The sequence below is a fragment of the Pseudopodoces humilis genome, chromosome 5 (genome assembly GCF_049639895.1).
Source record: "Pseudopodoces humilis isolate 2021_Gansu_Grassland_sample_001 chromosome 5, ASM4963989v1, whole genome shotgun sequence".
NCBI lineage: Eukaryota > Metazoa > Chordata > Aves > Passeriformes > Paridae > Pseudopodoces > Pseudopodoces humilis.
In genome coordinates this window covers 70,444,201-70,469,603 of record NC_142204.1, presented here as the reverse complement: position 1 = coordinate 70,469,603, position 25,403 = coordinate 70,444,201, and the positions used below count along the sequence as shown (strand labels likewise).

Genomic DNA, 25,403 nt, shown 5'->3' with positions numbered 1-25,403 from the left:
AGACAGCACATGGACTTGGGATATTCCCTCTTCTTTTGGCCAGGCTGGTGTTCCACACCAAGGGCACAGGCTCTCAATGCACCCCATCCCATGTAACAGACAGAAATCCCTGCAGAGCTGGACAATCCTGTCTGTAATTTCACCCTGCTCCTCCCAGATTTAAGTCTGTGTGCTCAGCTCCCTGTCTCAATTCCCAGCCTCTACTGCCTTCAGCTGTTCCAGGTTTGCTTCTGGCTCCTTTTCCTAAAGTGGTCCAGCACAGAAAAACACCTTGTCTCCAAGGGTGCTTCCCCTAGCCACAGCTTCCTGCACTTTTTTCTTTCCCTTTTCTAACAAACTTTCTGGGTAATTTCAAGAGCTCCTGTGGCTATTAACAGGGACTTTCTATAGAAACCTTGACCCTGCTATCATCCCTGTGAGACACAGAGAGGATGCTGCCAATTCTTGTCCTTGGCTTCCTGTGAAAATTTGCTGTAAAATTTGCCTCTGGGGATCCACAGACTGCAGAAAATGAGGTGACATGAACTGTCACCATCGTCTGTGCTCTCCCTGAGCTGCACACAGCTGCTGTGCTCTCCACTGCAGTCCCAAAACAAGCTCCCAGGAGGTTGTCACCACTTTCAAGTCCCACGGAGTCATGTTTGCTTACCAAGACAGCTACCAGAAATTCTTTCCTTGGTATGGACAGCTGTTCCAGGCCAGGCTATCATCAACCAGCAAACAAAAATAGCAGTGAAAGGTGGAGACAGGACAAGAGGGAGAGATTTATCTGCTTTCAGGGCACCTGCAGCTTGTATCAGCTTCAGAGCTGCTGCTCTGCACCTCTGCGAAGTCCTCCCTGCAGTGCCAGAGGCTGGATTTGAACTAAAGAATGTGTGACTATCATACCTGGGGCCATCCATCCTCACATGCTGGTTTAAAATAGGTGCAAGACGCTGGCAGGGTTGTTAAATTCGGCAGAGCAGATGGGCAGCAGAGCCCAGCAGTTTGTGTTCAGTGGGGTTTGTGTGTGCCCCAAGGTGGGTGAGTGAGCACGAGGTGCTCGTTGTGACCCTTTGTCAGCAAGTTTGCTTTGGCCTCATTGATTAATGAATCTTTCAGGTGAGGAGGGAAATCACAGAATTATAGGATGGTTTAGTTTGGAAGAGCCTGAAAGATCATCTCATTCCAAACCCCTGCCATGTCAGGGACACCTTCCACCATCCCAGGCTGCTCCAAGCCCCATCCAGCCTGGCCTGGGACACTGCCAGGGATCCAGGGGCAGCCACAGCTGTGCCAGAGCCTCATCACCCTCACAGGGAAGAATTTCCTCCTAAAATCCCATCTAAATCTGTCCTCTTTCAGTCTTCCTTGTCTTATCACCCTTTCATAAATAGCAGGGAAAGGGCCACCCAGGCAAATCTTGAATTAAACCTGGGTCACTTCCCCACCAAATCATTGCAGTTGCTGCACCCTCTGGAATTGCAATTGCCCTCTCTGAACTGTGGGAAGAAGCAGCTGGTTGCTGCCCAGCTTGGGAGCAGAGGGAAAAGGGATGAGGTGTCCAGGAGCTGGGGTGAAAAGGGGTCTGCCACAGAAATGGATGGATCCCTCTGGAAGTTGTCATGGAGTTACTTTACCTTTAAGAAAGTTTAAGTTGCTGGGATCTGCCTGGCGTCTTTTCTCCTGACCAATTATCGGTCATTGCTGAGAATTGACAGCAGTTTAGGCCATTGAAAAGTGAGATCAACTTGTGAACCCTACCTTAAAGTGTAAAACCAGAGCTCTCTTGGCTCTCTTTGTTTCCTGGCTGGGAAGGGCGGCAGCGCCCCAGGCTTCCCGCTCCCTGCCCAGGCCATGCGGCCGGGCGGGGACTGGGCTGGGCCCAGCGTCTCCCGGCCGGGGGATGCGGGCCCTGTGGAGGGGGTTTTCTCCGGGCTCCGGCCGGGCCGGGCCGAGCCGATCTCTGGCTCGGCTGCAGGCTTTTTGCTGTGGCTGGATTCACTGGAGACTGCTGAGTGAAGAAGGAGAGAGAGGGCTCTGGGCCTGCAGCGGGCTGGGCGCGGCGCCTACACTCTTCAGAGCAGCCATGAGGAGCTTTCCATCGCAGACGGCTCCAGCTCCTGCACCGGCCGAGGCCACAGAACTACCTACAACAGCCTGGGCAAGATTTTAACTCTTTCATTTCCCAGATGAGACTTGCGGATCAATTATTTATCCAGACAGAGAAAAGAGAGTGATCAACATGAAAAGAGACTTTATAAACTACTAGTGACAGGAAAGAAAAAAAAGGTAGAGAATTAAGAAGATGCTTTAATTAAGCTGAAATATCTTTCTGTTAAAACTATGGAAATGGACAATAAGGTCTTGAAAACGCTCCTTTAATTCATGACAGTAAATAGGGAGGAATAGAGTGTTCAAAGTGTAAATTTTGAGTAAAAAGTAGAGTAATTATGGTACAGTGAAGTGCTGGAAGATTTGAAGCCTTGAGAGGCAATGAGAAAACTGTTTTCTGGTGAAGCTCACGGAAACAGATGAAGAAGACTTTTTGCCTTTGAATAACTTATCCTTAAAAATCCCATCCCTAGACTCATGGCCCATACACACTTGGGATGTGAAAATGGGAGGAGTGGGCTCTAATAACAGCAGCTCTGGGCAGCTAACATTAGAGCAATGGAAAACTATAAGAAAAATAGTTTTCCTTGTGAGAAACTCCATAAATTAACAGGAAGAAACTTCTGTTTCTCTATAAAGACTGGTGAAAAGACTGTAGCAAGAATTGGGACTGTTTTAACCATCAAAGTTCCAAAGGTTTTGTCTCTTTTGTCATGTGAACAAGGGAATAGTGGGTAGACAGGGGATGAAAAGGTTTTTCTGGAAGTTTATTCTGGTGTTCTTATTGTAGTTTGTCAATAAACTTTCTTTCTTTTTCCCTTTTAAGTTTTATGCCTGTTTTGCTCTTGTTCTAATCCATATCTCACAGCAAGAAATAAGTAATTTTCTTAGTTATTGGTTTAAAACCACGACAAAGTGCAATGGATTTCACATCTCTCACACTGAGTTGGGTTCCTTGCAGCCACAGGCTGAAGGGAATGGAGCTTGGGGTGAGTGAACGTGGAAGGAATGTCCACATGCCCTTTCTTTCTGGGAACATTGTGTGAACCAGTATGGAACAACTTCAAGGACAAAATTCTGTTTTAATGGCCTCCAAATTCCAGACATCTGCACTCATTCTTTGAGCTTGGCTTTCCTACTTGATGGATTCAGTCACCACAATTTTGAAATTAGACCTGCTGTCATCCTCCAGTCCAGACTCTGCTCCCAGGCACAATGATTCCCAGTGGTAAAGACGTACTCCATCACCCCATACGAGTTGGAGCTGTACCTGTGGGAGAACTGGGCTCTGGAAGGGTTTTAGAGCACTTTTTATATCTACTGAGCACAGCCCAGCCAAGGTGCTGTGGGACAGCTCCAGGTTCAGGCTGGTGGCCTGGCCAGCAGGGCTAACAAAGCAGTCACACCCTGATGTGCCTGTTTTCCCCCCCAGGTGACCATCACATTGTCCAGCTTCAGCTCAAGTCCAAGGAAACGGGGATGACCTTTGCCAGCACCAGCTTCGTCTTCTACAACTGCAGCGTCCACAACTCGTATGTTCATTTCCTTTGGTACCAGCTTCTCATGGGCACGTGTCCCTCAGGGAGGTGTTAAAGTGTGGAGGTGGCCAGGGCTGGGGTCACTTGTGTGGTGGGTCCCTCCTGAGATGACTCAGAGTGTGGGGACCACTTTTTCTGCAGGCAGAGCACCAAATTAGGAGCAATTTGCCACAGAATTGAGTCAAAACTTAATTGTACCCTTAGCACGTGGCTCCCTTATCTTCCTATTACTCATTCTTCTGTGGATTTTTGGCTCCTCATATGCAACTCCAACCCTCATCTGTGCTGCCAGTCCCACCAGTAGCCTGCCACAGGTGGTTAACATAGACTTGGACCCTCCAGTCTGGAAAAATAAAGTTTATGGATCCTGTAGGATACACACTAAACCCGTCCGATTCCCTCAAGACCACGTAACCCATGGTGTGAACCCCATTTCCCTGGGGTTCAGCTGCCACCCAGGGCTGCTCAGGAGCTGCCCCAGTGGAGCAGACCCACAAATCCCTGCAGAAAGGTGCCCTTGCAGCAGGTTGATCCATCCCTGAGCAAGGCTGAGTGCCTCTGTCCCCACCACTGAGCCGTCAGAAGTGCCAAAAGCAGATAATTACTGCGGCTCAGCAACTCACAAGGAAAGGCAAATCCTATTTCCATGTTCCTGCTGCTTTGACAAACAGTGTCAGAAAGCAAGTGCTGGGGGTGGGGGGAGAGCAGGAGAGATGGTGCTGTTAAATATTTATGGCATGTTTTGGTTTCTTACTTGACAAACTATAATACGCTATCCATTTTTAATTCGGTGTATCAGAGCAAGCACTTGTTACCAATTTGAAGAATAAGTTGCTGTACCAGAGCTGAGAGTGGATTGGGGTTGAGCAAGATTTCACAGAGACAGGGGAGAGGGGGTGTGTCTGCCTGTTAGGCTCACACAGGAGCTCTGGGGTTTTTCTGTCCTGCCCATTAAAAACCCAGTGGCATGTAAGGACCAGGAAGATTTACTCCCCTGAAGTCTCCTCAAGGTACCCTCCAGGTGCTGCAGCTGCACAGAATCATGGAATTGTTAAGGTTGGAAAAGCCCTCTAAGATCACCCAAGTCCAGGTCAACCAGCACCACCTCCATGGTCACCACTAAACCTTGTTCCCAAGTGCTTTTTAACGCTTCCAGGGGTGGTGACTCCACCCTTGCCCTGAGCAACCTGTTCCACCTTTACAGCCCTTTCCATGAAAAAAAATCCTGGTATCCAATCTAAACCTCCCCTGGCACACCTTGGGGCAGTTTCCTCTCATTTTGTCACTTTTTACCTGAGACAAGAGCCTGTCCCCATCACTTTCCCCTCCTGGCAGGGAGTTGTGCAGAGCCAGAAATTCCCCCTGAGCCTCCTTTTCTCCAGGCTGAGCCCCTTTCCCAGCTCCCTCAGCCTCTCCTGGGGCTCCAGACCCTTCCCCAGCTCCATTCCCTGGACACTCCCCAGCCCCTCCAGGTCTTTGTTGTGAAAGTCTCCAGAGTGTGAATGACTGGCATTGTGCAGAGAGCTGGGTTTGGTTGCTGCTGAGCAGACATCATATTAAATCATATCAAATTCAAAGGGAAGTGTGATGTAGGTCCAAGTCAGTGCTGTAACACAGCCAGGGGAGGTGTTTGCAGCTCTGACTCTGCACAACCCCTGGGGCACAGGAGAGCAAAACCTTGTAAGATGGAGGGAATGGCTCTTTCCTGCACCCAGAGTAGGTGATGCCCTAAATATGCCCTCTGCTTTCCAGGTACCTGCTCCAGCAGTCTTTACTTCTCTTCTGAGATGAAAAAAATGAGTTAATAGATTTGCAGGAACCTCATCCCCCTGATCAGAACTCACACCAATAAACCTGTGGGACACAGCAGGAGAGAATTCCCTGCTTCATCTTTGGTTTTCTGCCTTTGGTACATCCCAGTTTGTCTCTGGCCTCTGTGTCATGTGTGGGAAAATTAACCAGACGAGATAGTTGGTGCCCAAGGCAGCCAAAATACAATCAATATTTATTATTCCTCTAGTTGCAATGATATGAATGCAGTCTAAATTATTTAATCAAATGAGACATTTGAGATGCCAGTGACAGCCAGCTCAGGCCAGAGCAAATCCAGCACCACGCTGCTGGTGTTGGGTCAGTGCAAAGCCTGTGTCCTCCTGCAAAAGCAATGTTTTCCAGGCCATACTTCCCTCTGGAAAGGCTGTCAGTGATGCCTTGGACAGGCTGCCTGGAGCAGAGCTGGGCAGAGTTAAAGCAGGTATTGATTAAAGACCTTTAACAAATCCAGATCCACCCTGGGCAGTGCAGGAGCCTGGCAGAGGCTACACCCGACAGGGATGACGGTCACGAGTTTTTCTGCAGATCTAAGTTTGGTCCATTTGCATATCAGGGGTTAATTGTCCAGTTACAGCTTCAGGTAATGAAGTCACGTTCCCCCAGTTTGCTCCTCCCCAGTTCACTTTTGTTTATACTTTTCGGGCCTGAGGCTGTGAGGTGTCCTTGGTTCTCAGGCCCGGCAGGATTGTTTTGTCTGCCCAAGCTGTGAAGAGAGCTTGCTAACACTCTGTGAGAGTTCAGAGTTATGCACTAATGCACTACAGGCTCTGAAACACAGAAAAGATAAATCTTAGGGCACATGAGGGCCCAGCTGGCTGAGTGACTGCTCCGTCTCTGTTCCAGGTGCCTGTCGTGTGTGGAGAGCCCTTACCGCTGCCACTGGTGCAAGTACCGCCACGTCTGCACCCACGACCCCAGCTCCTGCTCCTTCCAGGAAGGACGAGTCAAGATGCCCGAGGTAGGAAGGGAATGTGCCACACGTCTGGTATGCTCAGGGCTGATGTCACGTTCTCAGCCCAGGAAGCCTTCTCCACCTCCAGTCCCACCCTTTCCCTCCTCTGCTCGCCCTCCCCTCTCCCTCTGCAGGGATCTCCTCTCCCCTCTGCTCAGCCACACCCCAGGGAGATGTTCCCTCCCTCCTGCACACCACAGGCGGTGTGTGACCTTGGGAACTCATCACAAACTCCTGGCACCAAAGGCTGGGGAGGGATGGGAAACACTGGTGGTGCATCTCCTCCAGGAGAGGAGGAGGTTACTGAGACCTGGGGAGGATTTAGGGCTTTAGCCACGGGGTCAGTATGTTCCAGCTGTGTTTGGAACATCTCTGGGGCTTTGTGGATTTGGTGCCTAATGGCAAATGCATCCAGCTGCCCCCAGATTGCCGCTGACTGAGCTGAACTGGAGCTTGGGTCTTAATACAGAGCTGCAAATGCTGCCTGGCTGGTGGTGTAACCAAGGAGCCCTTGCAGGCAAGGAGAATACAAATAGGAAGCCACCTAATTCCTTCCTGGTCCCACCTTTAGTGTCTTCATGCTCCTGTGACATCCCCATTCCCTCCCACCCCTTCTGTAAATGCTGGTTGAGCCCTCACATTTGTGCTGGTTGAGATGACCTGCATCAGATGTCTTGACCTGCTCTGGCACAGGGAAAAGCCATAAATACTCATGAGTTCTCCACCTACCAGGATTAGGGATTTTCTGTAACCCTATTGGAAAGTGTGCTGAGGAGCTGGAGGGTTTGATGCCCTGAGCTTGGTCAGGAAAGGCAGCCCAGGGTTATTCCAAAGCCTTGTCACACTTTGGCCGGTCCTGATGGCCACAGGTTTCTGTCCCTTCCACTCCAGGCACTGCAGGAACCTCATTTTCTTGCTGAGTGGGATCCCCTGGGACACTTCATTTCAGTTTGCTCTCCTCTCCTCTGCTCTCCTCTGGTGTGCCTCATGTAATAAGCACAGGACTCCTCTCCTCTCCTCTCCTCTCCTCTCCTCTCCTCTCCTCTCCTCTCCTCTCCTCTCCTCTCCTCTCCTCTCCTCTCCTCTTCTCTATCCTCTCCTCTCCTCTCCTCTCCTCTCCTCTCCTCTCCTCTCCTCTCCTCTCCTCTCCTCTCCTCTCCTCTCCTCTCCTCTCCTCTCCTCTCCTCTCCTCTCCTCTCCTCTCCTCTCCTCTCCTCTCCTCTCCTCTCCTCTCCTCTCCTCTCCTCTCCTCTCCTCTCCTCTCCTCTCCTCTCCTCTCCTCTCCTCTCCTCTCCTCTCCTCTCCTCTCCTCTCCTCTCCTCTCCTCTCCTCTCCTCTCCTCTCCTCTCCTCTCCTCTCCTCTCCTCTCCTCTCCTCTCCTCTCCTCTCCTCGAGTCTCCTCTCCTCGAGTCTCCTCTCCTCTCCTCGAGTCTCCTCTCCTCTCTCCTGTCCTCTCCTGTCCTCTCCTGTCCTCTCCTGTCCTCTCCTCTCCTCTCCTCTCCTCTCCTCTCCTCTCCTCTCTCCTCTCCTCTCCGAACCTCTCCTCTCCGAACCTCTCCTCTCCGAACCTCTCCTCTCCGAACCTCTCCTCTCCTCTCCTCTCCGAACCTCTCCTCTCCGAACCTCTCCTCTCCGAACCTCTCCTCTCCGAACCTCTCCTCTCCGAACCTCTCCTCTCCGAACCTCTCCTCTCCGAACCTCTCCTCTCCGAACCTCTCCTCTCCGAACCTCTCCTCTCCTCTCCGAACCTCTCCTCTCCTCTCCGAACCTCTCCTCTCCTCTCCGAACCTCTCCTCTCCTCTCCTCTCCTCTCCTCTCCTCTCCTCTCCTCTCCTCTCCGAACCTCTCCTCTCCGAACCTCTCCTCTCCGCACCTCTCCTCTCCGAACCTCTCCGAACCTCTCCTCTCCGAACCTCTCCTCTCCGAACCTCTCCTCTCCGAACCTCTCCTCTCCTCTCCGAACCTCTCCTCTCCTCTCCTCTCCGAACCTCTCCTCTCCGAACCTCTCCTCTCCGAACCTCTCCTCTCCTCTCCGAACCTCTCCTCTCCGAACCTCTCCTCTCCTCTCCTCTCCTCTCCTCTCCTCTCCTCTCCTCTCCTCTCCTCTCCTCTCCTCTCCTCTCCTCTCCTCTCCTCTCCTCTCCTCTCCTCTCCTCTCCTCTCCTCTCCTCTCCTCTCCTCTCCTCTCCTCTCCTCTCCTCTCCTCTCCTCTCCTCTCCTCTCCTCTCCTCTCCTCTCCTCTCCTCTCCTCTCCTCTCCTCTCCTCTCCTCTCCGAACCTCACCTCTCCGAACCTCTCCTCTGGAATTCATCAAACTCTGTTTTTAGCCTGCTTTTAGCTTTTTGACCTCTCTTCTGGTTCTGTTTCTGAAAGATGTCCTCTTCAGGGGACAGCTCCACTCTGGGGGGCTTTGTTTGACAGTAGAGTTTGCTTTTCCTCTCTTCTACCCCCTTTAACAGAGAATTTGCTGCTAAGCTTTGTGCACTCCCTTTCTGAACCTGTAAAAGTGAGATTTTCATGGCAGCAGGAAGAGGCAGAATTGATCTACAAGGCAATGACAGCATCACACAATGTTACACTGGTCATTTCTAATGGGGGCTGCAGCATTTTTTTGCCTTCTGTGGGCACAAATGTGATCTCCTTGCCCTGGGATACAACATTTGGAATAACCTCCTAAGGCCAGGAGCTGTTTTTTCTGTCTGCTCCACAGAGGAAGCACTGAAATGACAAAATCTGCAAGGATAAATGCCTTGCAACCCCCAAAACTTTCAGAGCTTGCTTTGTGCCTGGCAGTGTGAGAAATGCCCTGCAGCTTCAGGGTCCTTCTCATCCCCTCTGTGTGTTTGTGGCTCTGGAGGGCTGGGGAAGGATGGCATCACAAGTGCACTCTGACAAGCAGATTTACAATCACTCTGTGGCCAGAAAGGTGTTTTTTTTTTATCAAATGGCACTTTGAATGAACGTCTATCTCCCACGCTTCTCTTGAAAAGCCATCTTCTCACTGACTCACTGCTCTCACTGAAACTTCCACTGTCTGTTTTGTACTGTCACCTGTAATTCTATCATTTTCTGGCCTGTGCACTTCTCTACTTGTTGAGTGGGTTCTCTGAACAATAGGAGCTATTCAGAACCATGAAGAAGCCAAGCCTGGCTCCTCATTGCCAGCCCAGACCTTCACCTGGCTCCTGGTGCTGCAACGTGACTCACATGGCTGACAAGAGCCAGCTCTGTTCCCATCTTCAGCAGAGCTCAAAGTGCACCCTCACCTTGAGTGGCTCTGTTTTCCTCTCATATCCATTCTCCTTTCAATCCTTTCCTCTGCCAGCATTTGGAGCCCTGGAGGATGAGGAGAGGGAAGGCTTTGCTTCCACCCAGGCATGAGTACCTGCTAAGCTGGTGAATCTTGAGGAGGTGCTGATGGGAAGCATGGGGTGGTTGGAGGATCCCATTTGCTGTCTCTCCATGAGTTTGCTGAGCAGATTAACTTGGGCATCTTCCCAAACAAATATTGGTGTTACTCTGTCACATGGACCCGTGCCAGGAACTCCTTCCCTCTGGAGTCATCAGTGCCGGCATGCCAAGCCTTCACCTTCCCCCTCACTGTGGCCTTCACCTTCCCTTGCTATGCCCACCTCCAGGTGATTTTTTTCCCTCTGTTTGCCTGTACAACATCTTGCCATCCTGTGGGAAGAGGCTTCCCACTCTCCAGCTGGCCTGGGCTGGAAATGGGCTCATTGGGCTGGCAGCCCTCATGCCTGGGCCAGTCTGGAGTGCTCTGAAAGGGAGGTTGTGCCCTTGTGTCCTCCTGACTCCATCATTTCCTCAGGATGCCTCGCAAGTTTCTGGACTCCCACGGGCTCAGCCTTTCATTTAGGACTTAGTCATGTTCTCTGAGAGGATCTTGGGGTTTTTTGCCTGTATTTCCTTGTAGTATGACCTGCTGATTTGTGCAGGATGCTGGATGGATGTGAGACTGATCCAGAGGGACAGCAGAAAGGCTTTGGCTGTGGCCCTCATTGCCCAAAAAATGCTATTACCTGCCACCCAAGGGCAGCTTTGAATTGCCTCGTGGAGATCAGCCAGCCCCAGGCTGGGAATGGCAAAACAACCAGAAATGGGGAAAGAACAGAAAATGCCTGTTCCCTCACCATCAACACTGAGATATGACTTTCTTACCTGCCACTTGTCAGGTGAATCAGTTCTCTCTGTGACAGATCTGGATCAGCCACGCTGGGAGCCTTGGGAAAGCCCATGTTTGCTCCAGCAAAGAGCTCCAGCTTAGTCATAAAGCAAGAGTATTTATGATTATGGCACTGATCTTAATCACAGAGGGTTCATGATGTCCCCGGATGATTTGCAGAAGAAATACTTCACCTTGGCGTGTAATTTCCCTTTACAGCAGGTTTTTGAAAGCCAGACCCACTCGCTTGAAATATACTGAGTGACTTCTTGCTTTAAAAGGGGAGCTGATATCATCGTTACTGAGGCAGGAAGGGAAAGCACGAGAGAAAAAAGGACATTTTAATGTTGGAGTGGATTGTTGCTGCTGCTGCTGCTGTTTTTCCCAAAGAGCTGATGGCAAAAGTGGAGAGAATTAGTCTCAGAAATAGAAGGACTTTTTGGGGTTTTTCTTTGTCATCCTGTCTCTGCTTTTGGCATCTGCTGCTGACCAGAGTTAGAGTGCAAGCTCAGAGTCTGAGCACAAACCATTGCCTTGCAGATTCCCACTCTGAAATCAACCATTACCTGACACAATCCTCAAGCAAGACAGCTCAGCCACTTCCTTCTGCAAATGGGCAAGACAGTCAACAAGAACTGGGGGAAACTGAGGCAAGAGGTGTTAAACAATGGATCTGTGGGTCTCCAATGTGACAGGGACTGTAGGAACAACACCTGTCTCCTGATATCAATTACCCAATGCTGACTGTCTCATCTGCCTTGTCTCCATTCAGATCTGCTCTGATCCACGGAATAGTTTTCATGTCAGTGTTTCTCTACAAGGCTGGGATGCTGGGATAGCCTGCTTGAGTTGATGGGATAAAGGAATAAATCTTTTATTTGTGCCTTTTTCTCTAACATGAACATTATCTTGTTCCAGGCCTTGCAAGGATTTTAGCTTTGTGTAGGGGAAAAAGAATGGGGAAAATGGCACAAGCCAAAAGCAAGCCTAGATAACAAATCTGTTATTCACCAGGTTTAACAGATACATAATCATTTAATTACCTTGAAGGAGGTTTTCATCTTTCCCTGCTCAGCCGACATGTGCGTGCGTGTGTTTTTCTTCCTCCCCCAAACAAGCCTTTCATTAAAAGGATTTTCATCTGCTGCCTAAAAAGGGAAGAGAAGAAAAGATCTCGCACCGAGGTGTTTTATGTTGAGTTGTACGTGCTAATGACAGCAAAGCCCACATAAAAGGAACAACTGCTTCAAATATTCATTTGTCAGGAGTGATGGGGAGCCCTGTGAGCCGTGTGCTGGCGAGCAGCTGCCGAGGAGCAGAGCACAGCTTAGCTCCTGCCTTGTGCCAAACCAAGAGCTGCCCTGGTGGCCTCCATCACCAGTGCACTGATTTAGCTCTGCCTGGCTGCTGGTCCTTCTTGGGAAGGTGTTTGTTGGGAAATGGGGTGGAAGGAACGGTGGGAAGAAGAAGGTGGAGGGTGATGATGCCTGAACTGACAGGCATCTAAGAGGCATTTGGATAATGTCCTTAATAACAGGTTTTAAATTTTTGTTAGTCCTGAAGTGGTCAGGAAGTTGGGCAGGATGGTGGTTGTAGGTCCCTTTGAACTGGAAATACAATGTTTTATTCTATTCTACTCTATTAGGTCCCTTTGAACGGAAAACTATTCTATTCTATTCTATTCTATTCTATTCTATTCTATTCTATTCTATTCTATTCTATTCTATTCTATTCTATTCTATTCTATTCTATTCTATTCTATTCTATTCTATTCTATTCTATTCTATTCTATTCCATTCTATTCCATTCTATTCTATTCTATTCTATTCTGTTCTGTTCTGTTCCGTTCCGTTCCGTTCCGTTCCGTTCCGTTCCATCCCATCCCATCCCATCCTATCCCATCCCACCCCATCCCCATCCCCATCCCCATCCCCATCCCCATCCCCATCCCCATCCCCATCCCCATCCCCATCCCCATCCCCATCCCCATCCCCATCCCCATCACACCCTAATTTATTTGTTTAATATCCATGTCTCCTCATTAGGGACTTTGTAGTAAACTCAGCAGTGCCTTCCCCATCCGGCTGCTCCCTCTCACACTCGGAGAGGACTTTCCCCAAGGTCTCCAAAACCCAAACAGGTTTCAGGGCCCTCCAAATGTCCTGTTTTGTCTTCTTTTCAAGGTGCAAAAGGAAGTCCCGGCACCCACCTGCTCCCGAAATGCACCCCGGTGAACTGGGTGGCTGTGCTGGGGAGGGGACAGAGGACCTGCTGGGCCATTGGGTGAGCATGGCCTACTCCTTGCATCAAAAACCCTTCTGGTGATGCATCTTCAGCTGTTGCTGTGGCAACTGCTCGGTTTTCATCCCTCTCCTCTTTCCAGCTTCACTTAACCCATCTAGAGAGGCGACTGCTGGAAGCCTCAGCACAGGGAGGAGAAAACTCATCCCTGCTCAAATGAATGCACCTCTCCTTCCTCAGGGGCTGCAATGACAGCTCCAGCGAGGCCAGTCCCAGAGCTCCAAACCCTTGCCTGGCTTGTCAATTATCCCTTCATTTATCCTGGCACCTGTCTATCATTGAGGGGAGGGTGTGAGGTGGAATTTCTATGGCAGCTTGCTGGGCGAGGCAGGGGCACCGGCAGCCACCCTGTGCAGGTAGGATCTGCACAGATTTCGTGGCACCTGCAGCACAGGGGGGTGGTGTTTAGCCTCTATTTCACTCTTGGAAGGGTTTCCAAGCACATTTGATGGAGTTCAGTGTGCTCTGCATCATGTCCAGGGAAGGCAGGGGTGATCCAGGGGGAGGCTGCAGCTGATGGTTTGGATCCAGCTGTGCCTTGGGACTCCTGGTGGTTTGGCATTTCAGGCTGTGGCATTTCAGCCCCCATCCATCATTACAGCACTTTCCCAGAAAAGGAGATGTGTCCTGTAGTGGGTACATCCTCTTCAGAGGGGGTGCTTCAGATAACGATGGGAGGAAATTAAACACAGAAATTGGAGGCTGAACAAAAAGCTCCCCCTTGTTCAAGGAGTCTTGTTAGAGCATGAAAATGCTGCTCAGAGCCAGTGTCAGAGCCACAGGTTTGATTTCAGCAAATGACGGTTGTATTTCTGACTCTGAGTTGTCTTGGACACGTTCACCTTTCCGTGCCCCTGATTCCCTCACACCTTCTGATTTAGGTAAGCACTTCCAGTTAATAGGTGCTTGTACCATCCTCAGTTCCTGGAGCTATGATCTCACAGTGGGGGCTGCTCATGAGAAGCCTTTGAGCATGTACAAACAAATTAGAGAATTTGCTGTTGTTTGCCAGTCACAGTGACTTGCACTGAAGTGAAGAAGAAGAAGAAGAAAAGTGTGAAGTGGCTTCTGTTATTTTTGGGTATCTTTTGCCATCTCTGAGCCTTTCTGCCCTGCAGTCATCCAGCTGGCAGGGGAAAAGGCTGGTAACATTCCGTTTCTGCAGTAACTTTCAGCAGGGTTTCAGAGATTTATTAATTCATAGAATCATAGACTGGTTGGAAAAGACCTTCAAGATAATCCAGTTCCAACCCCCTACCACGGGTAGGGACACCTCCCACTATCCCAGGTCTGATCCAAGCCCTGTCCAGCCTGATCTTGGACACTTCCCAGGGATGTGGCAGCCACAGCTTCTCTGGTCACCCTGTGCCAGGGCCTCACCACCGATAGAATAAATAATTTCTTCTTAATATATATCTATATATCTAATATCTAATCCGTTTGTGATAATTACGGTGGTGGATCTTCAGGAAATCTGTCCTGGTGCACAACAGCTCCATCCTTTCTCCCTTCATCAAGACCTCCAGCCAGACCACCACAGAAACTGAAAAATGATGGAAAAAGGCTTTTGTGAGAGCAGTACATCCTACCTTAATGCACATCTTGTTTTCTTAGAGCTCAACCTCACCTTGTGAGTGACTAATCAAGGACCTGCTCGTGTGATTTTGAGGAGTAACTCGGGGAGCTTGGTTGGGATGAGAGATACCAGAAACATCTGACACTCAGTACTGTGTCCCTGCTGCTTTTCATAACAGTTGGGCTGCTCATCTTTGTCATGCAGGATTATCTATCCCACAGGACAGAGCGATCTCAGAATGCAGCAGGGTAATGTTCATCTGTCCCCGCCAACACAGCATCCTTGAAAAAACACCGGGAAGGGCTTATGTTGTTTTGAAAGCCTAGCTCAGTGCAGTGCTATTGTAATGCCTCAAGTGGCTACAGGGTTTTCTGGCTCTCTGGATATCTGTCAGGACTGCTGGGATCCCTGTGGCACCCCACAGTCTGAGGGAGGAAGGAGAATTCCCCATTCACACAGCCCAGAGTGATGTCTTGGCTTGGAAGCCAAAAGAATTTGCTTTTCTCCACTGTAGCATCAGCTGCACTGCTTTGGGGCCTGGCCAAGGAGAAACATTCTCAGGATGTTGAGGCTGCAGATAAGAGGTGAAGCTGGAATGTGTGTCCTGCCTCGCTTGGGGCATCTCCAGGAGTCCACACCCTCCTTCCCTGCCTGGTCCTTGAGCATGAGTCCATTTGCTTTGGCTTGGCTGTTTTCTTATGCTGCCATGGATCTCGGGGAGGGAGAGGATGATAAGAGCTGTGATATCGTGCTCCTGACCTTCCCACTGTGGAAGCCAAACTATGATGACTCCCTGGACTTCTGTCCTGGTTTCTAAAGGAAGTGGGTCTGTATCAACCTGACCTCTGTGCAACCTCCAGCCCATCTGTTCCTCTGTCTCCTCCGTTCACTTCCAAACTCACTGGCCATTCTTGGCCTCTTTGGGCTAAAGTCTGCAGCTCTTAAAGTTCCAGAGAGTCTGGAGTTCTCAGGTTCCCACTGACTGTAAAAATGCACAGTTTTAGAGGAGAAATAGACTTTCAGTCCTCTTAGGAAGAAAGTGCTACAGCTTGGGCTCAACCTTCATTAGACTCCAGAAATCAACATGGGAGAGTGTTGTCATGGGAATGCCTCCCACTTCTGAGGAATTCTGGGTTAGATTAATGTCCCTTATGTGTGCCAAACCCTTTTCTTGGCCCTGGTTAATAATGAACTTCGTTGGGGAGTGACAGGTCAATGTCATTATCATCAAATCAGTATGATTTGGGTTAGAAGGGACCTTAAAAATCATCTAATTCCAACCCCTCTGCCATGGGGAGGAAGATACACAAAGTTCTTGTGAACTTCTGATAGAACTCCTTACAGAAGGACAGAAGGCTCGCTGGGAAGGGTGCAGATTTGTATAGGCATAATTAGAGAAGGAATTAATTACTGTTTTATGAGCTGCCTGTGCTCTGCTCAAAGCCTTCCACAGCTTTACACAAGCCAGTTTTCCTGTGTGAGTCGTTCAGAAGAACTCTCTTATTTAACCAGGGTTTTCCTTTAACAAAAGTCAGATTGCCCAAGTAAATACACGATTTTCTTGTCTCTTGCATGCACACCACCTTCCTCAATCCACATATTTGTATTATTTATGATTTCCAGGCTCAGGAAGCATCAGGACTGAGGCTGCTCACATGTCTCCAGTAGCCACTTTCCAGTGAGCAGATGGACCTCTCGACAAAACCATCGACTATTTTTGTCACTAGTCCACTCCCCTAATCCGGTGACCAGAAGGCTCCTGCTCTCTGGATCATTACTTCTCCTTCTAAGAGAGTGTCAAAGCAGCAAAGGGCTGAAGGAAAGCTAATGTTGTGTCTCTATTTAAAAGGGATAAATGTGGCGCTTGGATAATTATGGCAGCCTGACCTTGATCCTCATGAAATAATGGACCAGCTAAGAAAGACTCTATTAATAAAGAATTAAAGGAGGGTAAAATCATTAATGTTCATCAGCAGTGATGTGTGGACTGACTTCAGAGGCAGAACAGTCCTGGGTTAGGATCAAGCTCTCAACAGCCCTGGGTCATTTCCCAGCTCTGCCTGCGTGGCCTTGGGGGAATCACTTTGCTCCCAGGCAGCAGGAGTGGGCAGTGAGCCACGGGAGGGGAGGCTGGTTATCTTCATTTAGATCCTGCACTTGAGCAGCCACTCTGGTGATCAGCATCACTCATCACTCCCCAGCCTTCACAACACCGAGGCCGAGGACCCAGGGCAGCTGAGCTGATGATCTCATGTCCATCAGTGAGGAGCCTCTGGAAGGGGTATCCCAGAGAAACTTTGGATGTCCCATCCCTGGGAGTGTTCAAGGCCAGGTTGAGGCAGCCTGGTCTAGTGGAAGGTGTCCCTGTCCACGGCAGGGGGTGGAACATGATAATTTTTAATGTCCCTGCCAACCCAGCCCATTTTATGATCTGCTGGTCTCCCTCCAGCTGTGGTGTCTGTGCCCTAATCTGTGCAATCCACCATGAAATGTGCAGAGAGCTAAACCAGGGCCAAATCTCTTCCCTAGCCTGGCCACCAGCCTCCAGGCCAACCACCTTTTGCCAGACACCAGAACCCCTTGCAATGCCTGACAAAAGAGAGCTGGAATTTGCTCCTGAGTGTGTGTAAGACTCTTAACTAGAAAGGAGCCACCAGAAGTGACAGAGATGCAAGGACTCAATTATTCCTTTGTTGTCTCTGCAGATGTTTACACTTCCCATAAATCCTGTTGCTTTCTCCTCATCAGCTGCCTTTAAAGTTCGGAGCGTTTTCCTCATGTATTATTACTTTTGCTGTGCCAATAAATAAGCACACCATCAATCAAACTAACAACACTGTAAACTTAGGAAGTGTAGATAAAATATATGGTGCATTCAAAAATTCTTTGACCGGGTGAGCTTTTTTCGGAGCTGGTTTGATTGCTGCTGGTGCCGATGTAAATTTGGGGGAAGTATATCCAGAAATTTATGGAGCTTGGATTCCTGCCTACAAGGCATTGACCTGATTCCACTTTATAACATAATAACGTTCCCCAGCACTGTTTGTGTAAATTTTAAATATAATTTTTACGATGTGAAGAATTAGTGGTATAATAATGTAAACGCAGCGTGGACTGTAACTCACCCCTTCTCCTCCTGCACTGGGGATGGCGAGCTCCTTGCTGCTTCCTTCTCCAGATTATCCCAGATCTGGGAAGGATCTGGGAAGCTGTGCAGGAGTTTAAAAAGAACCAGCTTGGCAGCCCTGGAGCCCTGGGTTTGCAGCAGTACAGGGTGGTGACCCTGTGTGATCATGCAGAGGTGTGAGAGACAACTTCAGGAAACAAATTCCAGGCAGTCCCTGCTGCCTCTCATTTATAAACTTGCATTTTCCTGTGTTTTATCCACACAAAATCTGATTTCTCCAAAATCAATGAAAGGTTAGGGGGTTTTGCCTCTTTATTGCATGTTTTCCCTCTCCTTTTTCTCATTCCCTGCCTTCCTTTTCTTTCTCTTTCCTCGGTCTGTTTTTGTTTTGATGGGTTTTTTAATCTAGTTTAATTTACAGAGCATCCAGATGCTGTGGTCTAGATATCTTAATAAAAACCCAATCCCTGCCTCTCAACTCTTACCCTCTTGACTTGATTACAGCAGAGTGGGCGGGTGACAAGGCCAGAGGGAACACAGAGAAAACAGAACATTGCAGCTCAGCAGAGCAGATGAACAAAAGATGTATTTATTTACGTAATATCTGAGTAAATAACATTCTGAGTTTCATTTCTTATGGGGTCCCAAAGGGCCTGAGTGAGTCAATCTCGGTCACCACTTAGATTCACTGCATGGTCATTTTTTTTCAGTCAAGATGCCTTGGATAAGGTGAAAAGATTGTTGCTGGATGAGGGATATTGAAAGCAAAGTCTTAAAAAAGCCCTGTAAAGTTGAGGATAAAGAAACGGATTTTAATGGCAGAAGAAAAGAGGAACTGGTTGCTCTGAGCAAAAATTAGTGCTGGAATGAAGTAATGAAGGATCAATGAAGGAATTAGTGGTCTGTTCCTGAATGGAGGTGACTCCCACTCTTCTGGGAAAGGAAGGGTGAAAATCCGTTGCCAAGGGTTGAGTTTATCTGGCCAGTGGTGCCCCCAACACCCTGAGCATTGGGTGAGCTGTAGTTTCCTTCCATAGAAAGTGGAGATCCAGCCAATGCTGGGATCTCGTGGGAGCAGTATGAAGGGAAAGTTGGGAAGGTTCCCTCCCCTGAATGCTCTGGCTGACAAGAGATGCACAAGTGGAGATGGGTGTGAGGTGGGGGCTGTTGATAGGTGGGGCATTCGTTGCATTTAACCTTCATGGATGTGTTCTCTGTTCCCACATGGAATGCCTGTCATCCAAGGTAGATAAAACTCCTACCGGAAACTGGAAAACAATTTGATGACCCTTTGGATCATAGTCCTGGCCAAAAACAATAACAGAGAGTGAAACTGTTCAAAATAAGGTTGGAAGAAAACCTGTGCAGTATCACGAGGCTGTGAAACATCCCGACGTGCCTTTTCCTAGGAGAGGAACTCGGGGTATTTGGTCTCCAGCTTATACTGGGAAACAGCACAGTGAAACCTCCATGAAATCGTAACTCTGGAGGTATGAAGCACCATAAAGAAACCAAACTAATTAGCTCAGGGCTAAGACCACACAGCCTCAGAGAGGCCTCCTCGATCTCTTTAGCAGCATCCTCATGATGGCTCTCACTGGAGACCGGCTCGGGCTCAGTTCTGATGAAGGCCATAACGCACATGTGACAGAAAAGGTCTTCATATTTCTGAGACTTTATTATTCCTGCAAGCCACAAAAAAACACATTTGCAGGCGCTCTATGAGGAGTTATAAATAAAGAAAATTAAACTACCATCAGCCCAATGAGTACAGCCCATTTCATGCAGTGTTTTCACTGCAAAAGCTCTCTGACTTGGTAATTGGCAAAATTTTGGTGATGTGAGGTGTGCATCGCTGCTGATACCAGTAATTGGCAAGGGTGGAGGATATTGTTTTAAATGGGCTGACTCATTTGAAAGCATTCAAGAAGTAGAATGAAGCTACACAGACAAAATGAATCAACAATGATTCTCTGGACTGGGAATCAGCTCCCCTTGGAGTGAGGCAAAAGATTTAATTTATTATATATTAAAGGCAAAAAGGGATGGGATTGTGCCTGTCCTTGGTGCAGTTGTTGGCAGCCTATGATTTTATGTCCCCTACATCCTGTGAAAACTGTGTTTTTCCAAGCTAGGTGATGTCCATAGCAAAGCAGGGTGAAGAGAAAGTGCCTCCACTGCAAAATGACCAAAATAACTCTTTTTTGCAGAGCCTTCTGCTTGGGTCTGCTCTGGTCAGCTTGATGTTTTCCCCTCAAAAGTACAAACCTGGCCAGGCACCCAAAGCTTGACACAGGCTGCAAAATGAGTTCTGTGTTTGAATCTGAACCCAGAGCCCAGTCCAAGCTCTGAGGTTTTATGCAGTATATCACCCAATGAAATTGCCTTTTCCCCTCCCCGTTTCAATTAGAAAGAACATTAGGTCAATCAGATAAAGCCACATTGGGAGGATTTCCTCTTTATGGCGGTTGCCTCTTCAATTATCTATAATGAACTTCCTCACAGCACTGCAAAGCTTTTTATATGCAAACGAACCCTGTTTTGGGGCTGCCTCAATCACGGCTTGTTAATGAACTTGAAACAAGTGTTATCAGAAAGGTTACAGCACCAGTGGTGGAGGGGGACAGGATAAAGCCACACAAGAAAGACCAGGCTGAAGAGCTGGGATTGGCCTGCAGGTAACAGAGTGGACTATCTCCAACCTGCATCCCGCAGCCCTCATCAGAGGCTTTTCTCTGTGACAGACATCAAGTGAAATACCCACTCCTGGGAAACGGCTGCTTGGCGGCAGATAGGGCTTTCCCACCCTCCTGCCCCACTGATCCCCTCTGCCAGTGCATCTCTCTCTCAACTCCTGGAGCTGGGGACAAAAAAAAAACACGTGGAGAGGCTGCTGCCAATGTCTTTTCTTGTGCCAGGAGAAAGAGAGGAAGCTGAGGCAGAGGCCCCCAGGACATGTTGGGCAGGTGATGGGGAAGGGTCAGGGGTGTTGAAGCCATAAGGTCCCAAATGCTGTTTGCATGGGGCATCTGCTGGTGTGAGCAGTACTGAAAACTCTTTAATATAGCCTAAATCACCTCCTTCTTCTGTCCTTTGGGTTTTTTATTGCTCTTAAATCAGGCAGAATTATAGATCATGCCTCACTTTCTTGTGGTGATTAGCTGCAGGGAACCTTAATGCTGGTGTGCCACGGTATGGTAGAACCACTGAACCCAACTTGGGAAGGCTTTCCAGATGGTTAAGCCTTGCTCTTTTATCAAGAAAAGTGCTTCTGTGACACTTCACCCATTGTGTTTCAGCGTTAGGAGTTCCCTGGAGAGGTTTCATCACAGAACAGCAGGACAGGGAGTGCTGGAGCAGGCTACAGCTCCTCAATCCTCCACCCCCAGAGTGCAGAGCATGACAGTGATGAAGTTCATCCCTGCATTGCAGCACTCCATGGGTTTTCCATCTCCAACCCTTCCACCTTCCAGCCAGGTTAATGGGATGGCCTATTAAGCGTTGGCAGCACGCATCAAGCCAGGCCTTGTGCCAGATTATCTCAGGCAAAGAACCACTGGATCCAAGGTGGTTCAGCTCCACCCAGCTCCAGTGGCTGTGCTTGGCTGTCCTGGTTCTGGTGCCAGCCTGGGCAAGGCCAGCTGAAGCCCATCAGTAGCTCTCAGTTAATTCCACCATGAGCACCACCCTGCAAGTGCAGGTGAAAAATCATCTCTCAGACTCCTCAGCACCCCCTTAGAACAGACCCTCAGATCCTCTTTGGGACTGGGGAAGGTTCTGGACTTCACTGCAGGGATGCACTGGGTGGTTACTGGATTTTCTCCCTGCCCCTGGCCAGGGATGAGCTCACATCCTCCATGTGGTGGCTGTTGGCTCTCGTAACTCCGTCCCCGGTTGGTGTAACTACAGATGTTACATGTCTAATCTATTTCTTTATCTCCCTAAGCTATTTGCTTCAGTAAGATACTCCCACCATCTGCTCTAACAAGATCCCAGGCTCTCAATAAGCCATAATTTCCACTTTTGAGCCCTTCAGTCCCTTTCCCTACTTTTCTGCCCCAAATCAGTCATTTTCCTCTTGCCCACACCTACAGTTCCCTGTCTCTGCTGGCACCAACTGGACCTGGCTTTAACTTTGGCCAGGACAGGCAAAGGCTGCAGTAATTTCCTAAAGAGCTGATATTGTCCTAGAAACCATGAAAGGGACACCTTGCAGTTGTCTGACTGTGCTATGAAGAAGCAGAGCATAGCCACTCTAACTAATTAAGCTGTGCTAATTAATGTCACTTTAAATGCAGCCACCTGTGAGGCATTTTTGGGTGTCCAGGGCTCACCTATGTGAGGGACCCATGAAGAGGCACCACATTAGCAACAACCACTTGGCATTTCTCCTTTTGTGAGCCCAGCTTTTCCAAGGGGTCTCCACAATTTTTGTGACAGTTGTTTCATGGCAGCTGGGTCTAGATCTCTGTAATGAATAATTTGTCGTCTTCTGAGGCAAAATGAACTCTCTTTTCAACAACCCTGACTCCATAGGTTCCAACAGGTCTTGCTGGAGCTGTGCCTTTTGTGCAGTGCTGTGTTGGCTGTTGGGAAGTGAGGAATTGTGCTCAAATTTTTCCTTTATTCACTTTTATCATGACATTGTGACTGGGTTAAGTCTGTGGAGGGAACATGATTGCTTTTCTATCACCTGAATAAACAGAGCAGGTATTAAAAAGCACCAGAGGTGGCTTCCCTGGGTCCTGGAGGCTGAAATAAGCCAGGGAGATAGGAAAGGATGGTCTATGAAAGAAATCCTTCCTCTCCTGTTTATCTGAGCCTTCCCAGGAATACTCCTTGAACAGCTCTGTAACAAACCAAGGCCCAGGGAGTTGTAAATGCTTTGTAATCAGGAGGACTGAGAAGGTCAGGAAGCACCACAGGACACTTCCTGAGGCTGGGAAACCCACGTGCTGACCTGGTGAGTTGTCTGCTCTCTCCCCAGGACTGTCCCCAGCTGCTGCAGGCCGAGAAGATCCTGGTGCCCGTGGAGGTGATCAAACCCATCACGCTGAAGGCCAAGAACCTGCCCCAGCCACAGTCGGGCCAGCGGGGCTACGAGTGCATCCTGAACATCCAGGGCAGCGAGCAGAGGGTGCCGGCCTTGAGGTTCAACAGCTCCAGCGTGCAGTGCCAGAACACCTCGGTGAGCACGGGGCCACGGAGGGACACACAGCACCGTCCCCAGGGGAGCTGGGATCGTGTCACAGCCCTTCTTACCTAATTGAGGGTGCTGGAGTTGTTTTGTCTGGAGGAAAGAAGGCTCAAGGGAGATTTTATTCCTCTCTAGAACCAGCTGGAGGTTGTGGTGAGGTTGTGGTCTGGCTTTTCTCCCAGGCAACTGGTGACAGGACAAGGGGAAATGGCCTCAAGTTGTGCCAGGGGGAGGTTCAGGCTGGATATTAGGAAAAATTAATACTTTTCCACTGGAAGAGTGGTTAAACATTGAAATAGGATGGAGGCAGTGGTGGAGTAACCATTCCTGGAAGTGTTCAAAGGAGGTGTAGACAGGGCACTTCACAATAGGGTTTAGTGGGCACAGGGGTGTTCAGTCAAAGGCTGGACTTGATGATCTTGGAGGTCTTTTCCAGCTTTCACGATTCTGTGGCTCCAAACACAGGTAGGAAGAGATTGGCTGGTAGCTTGAAACTGCCCTTTTTTCTCCTTGGACTGGCTGGTGTCACCACTCCTGGTGGATCCCATCCTCAGGCTGGGCTGGAGCACCTCAGCCATGACCCACAGGCAGCAATATCAGCTCAAGCTGCTCATTTCCCCACAGCAGCACTAAAAGGGGTTCCAGGGGGACAGGTGTTCGTGTCAGCGTGAGAGTGGAGGTTATTTTGGGGGACTTTGATGACAAAACCCCACATAAACAGTCTGAGACGTGCCAGCATGTAATGGGGCAGAAAAAGGGTGAGAACACAGAATCCTAGAATGGGTTGGGTTGAAAGGGATCTTGAAAGTCATCCAGTTCCAACGCCTTGCACCGGACCAGGTTGCTCCAAATCCCATCCAACCTGGCCTTAGGCTGAGCCAAACCTTCCTCCAGCTCTCACATGCCCTTTGAGGAGCCTCTGCCTCTGCCCACCTCCACTTCCCCACCTGAAGTGCAGGACCTTTGACTCTCCTTGCAGGGAACCTGTGTGAGTCACTTTTGGGGACAAACCTGCTCTGCCAGCAGCCAGGAGCTGTGCCCAGGTGCTGTGGAGGCCTCTGCTTCTCGGGAGGCTTCTCCACGAGATTCATGTCTCCAGGACATGCATTGAGTCATTTTCATTGCTGCTACTGTGAGATGATTTATTAGTCAAAGAGCTAATTACAGGCTTCAGCCACTTCACTGCAGCTCTGCCACTCCACGCTGGGCAGTGCTTGTCACAACATATTCTGCTGCATTAAGCAGGGCTGAAGATTGCAGGCAGTTCACACATTTTACATCTGTTGCAAACAAGCAACTTCCCAACCGATGCTCTTTTATTTGTTTTTTTTTTTTTTGTCTCCCTCCCACCTCTCCCTGATTTTCATTACTGGTTAATGACCTGTGAGCATTCCGGTTTCTGGTTAAGAATGGAAGGACTAGGAAGTTAAGGAGGTATGCACATTTTCTTTAAAGTATTATTTTAAAATGGTGGAAGCTAAGGGGGAATTGTATGGTCGTGGGCAGAAATTATATCTGCCCAAAGAGTCTCAGCAGGCAAGACAGACCTTTAATGACCCTTTGGAGTCACGAATTCTCTGGCAGACACATTCTTCCAATGAATTATCTCAGGGTGGTTTTAAGCATAGTTGGGCTGAGCAGGAAAGTAACTTCAGCCAGCCTCAGCATGCCACTTTGCAGAACCCAATAAAAGACTGGTTTTGAGAGGTAATGGTGATTATTCCCACACTACCTGCATGCTCCAAGAAGTTGCCAATGCCTGGGACCAGAGAAGTGGGGTTTGATGAGTCCCCAGATGGATTTGCTGGTAGGATGCCTGAGTGCTGTGACAGCACCATTTTGACTTTAATGTCTGTTTTTCTAAGCCAGAAACTCCAGTCTCTGCCAGAGCAGCAGAGGGTGGCAGGGCTGAGCCTCAGGCTCCTGCCAAGGTGCTCCATGACCCTACTGCTGAGTGTTGTCTGCAGGATGCTTGTCTTGTGTTTGGTGGTGGCTCAGGTGGATCTCTTTCTTCTCCAGGGAGAGAGGCTCATTTGGGAATAAAATCAACTCTTTTCTGTCCTGTTTCTGCCTCTTCTCTCCCTCTGCCCTCCCCTTTCCCTCTCCCTCGCTTTCCTCCTTTTTCCTTCTCTTTGCTTCCCTTGTCTTTCCTGTCCTCCCCTTTCCTCCTCTTGTCTTTCCTTTCCTCCCCTTTTCTTCCCCTTCCTTTTGAAGGAGCTTTGACTCTCTGATTTAAGCTCCTTCTTATTATTTTCTTTTTTTTTTTCCCTGAGAAATGTTATTTCATTGTTACTCGGAATTTGCCAGGCACTGAGAGAAAGAGATGTGGAAGGGAGAGCCAGACAAAAGAAAGCAACATTCAGAGAGATAGAAAAAGGCAGCAGAGAAGCCCTGGCTGTTTGAGCAGGTGGCAGAGGACACAGACAATGGGAAGGGGTGCTGGAGATCTGTCTCCATCACGATTATTCCCTTCCCTGCCAGAATTAGCATTCAGGCAGGAGCCACTGCAATACAATGAGCCTCTGCTCCAGGGGTCACCTGGCTCTGGAAAGAGCTGTCTGAGCCTGTTTGCAAATCGAACCAACCCCCTCTGACAGAGCTTTTT

The 25,403-nt window shown here is 49.0% G+C and overlaps 1 protein-coding gene across 1 annotated transcript in view; it reads left to right on the top strand.

Annotated features, from left to right (window-relative positions):
* The window catches only part of PLXNA4 (plexin A4), a 423,238-nt gene that overhangs the window by 313,597 nt on the left and 84,238 nt on the right, over window positions 1-25,403 (top strand). Inside the window, exons 8-10 of the mRNA XM_088054749.1 lie at window positions 3,527-3,626; window positions 6,309-6,423; window positions 22,589-22,789. Of these exons, the coding sequence (XP_087910875.1) occupies window positions 3,527-3,626; window positions 6,309-6,423; window positions 22,589-22,789 (416 nt within the window). The remainder of the gene's footprint in view (window positions 1-3,526; window positions 3,627-6,308; window positions 6,424-22,588; window positions 22,790-25,403) is intronic.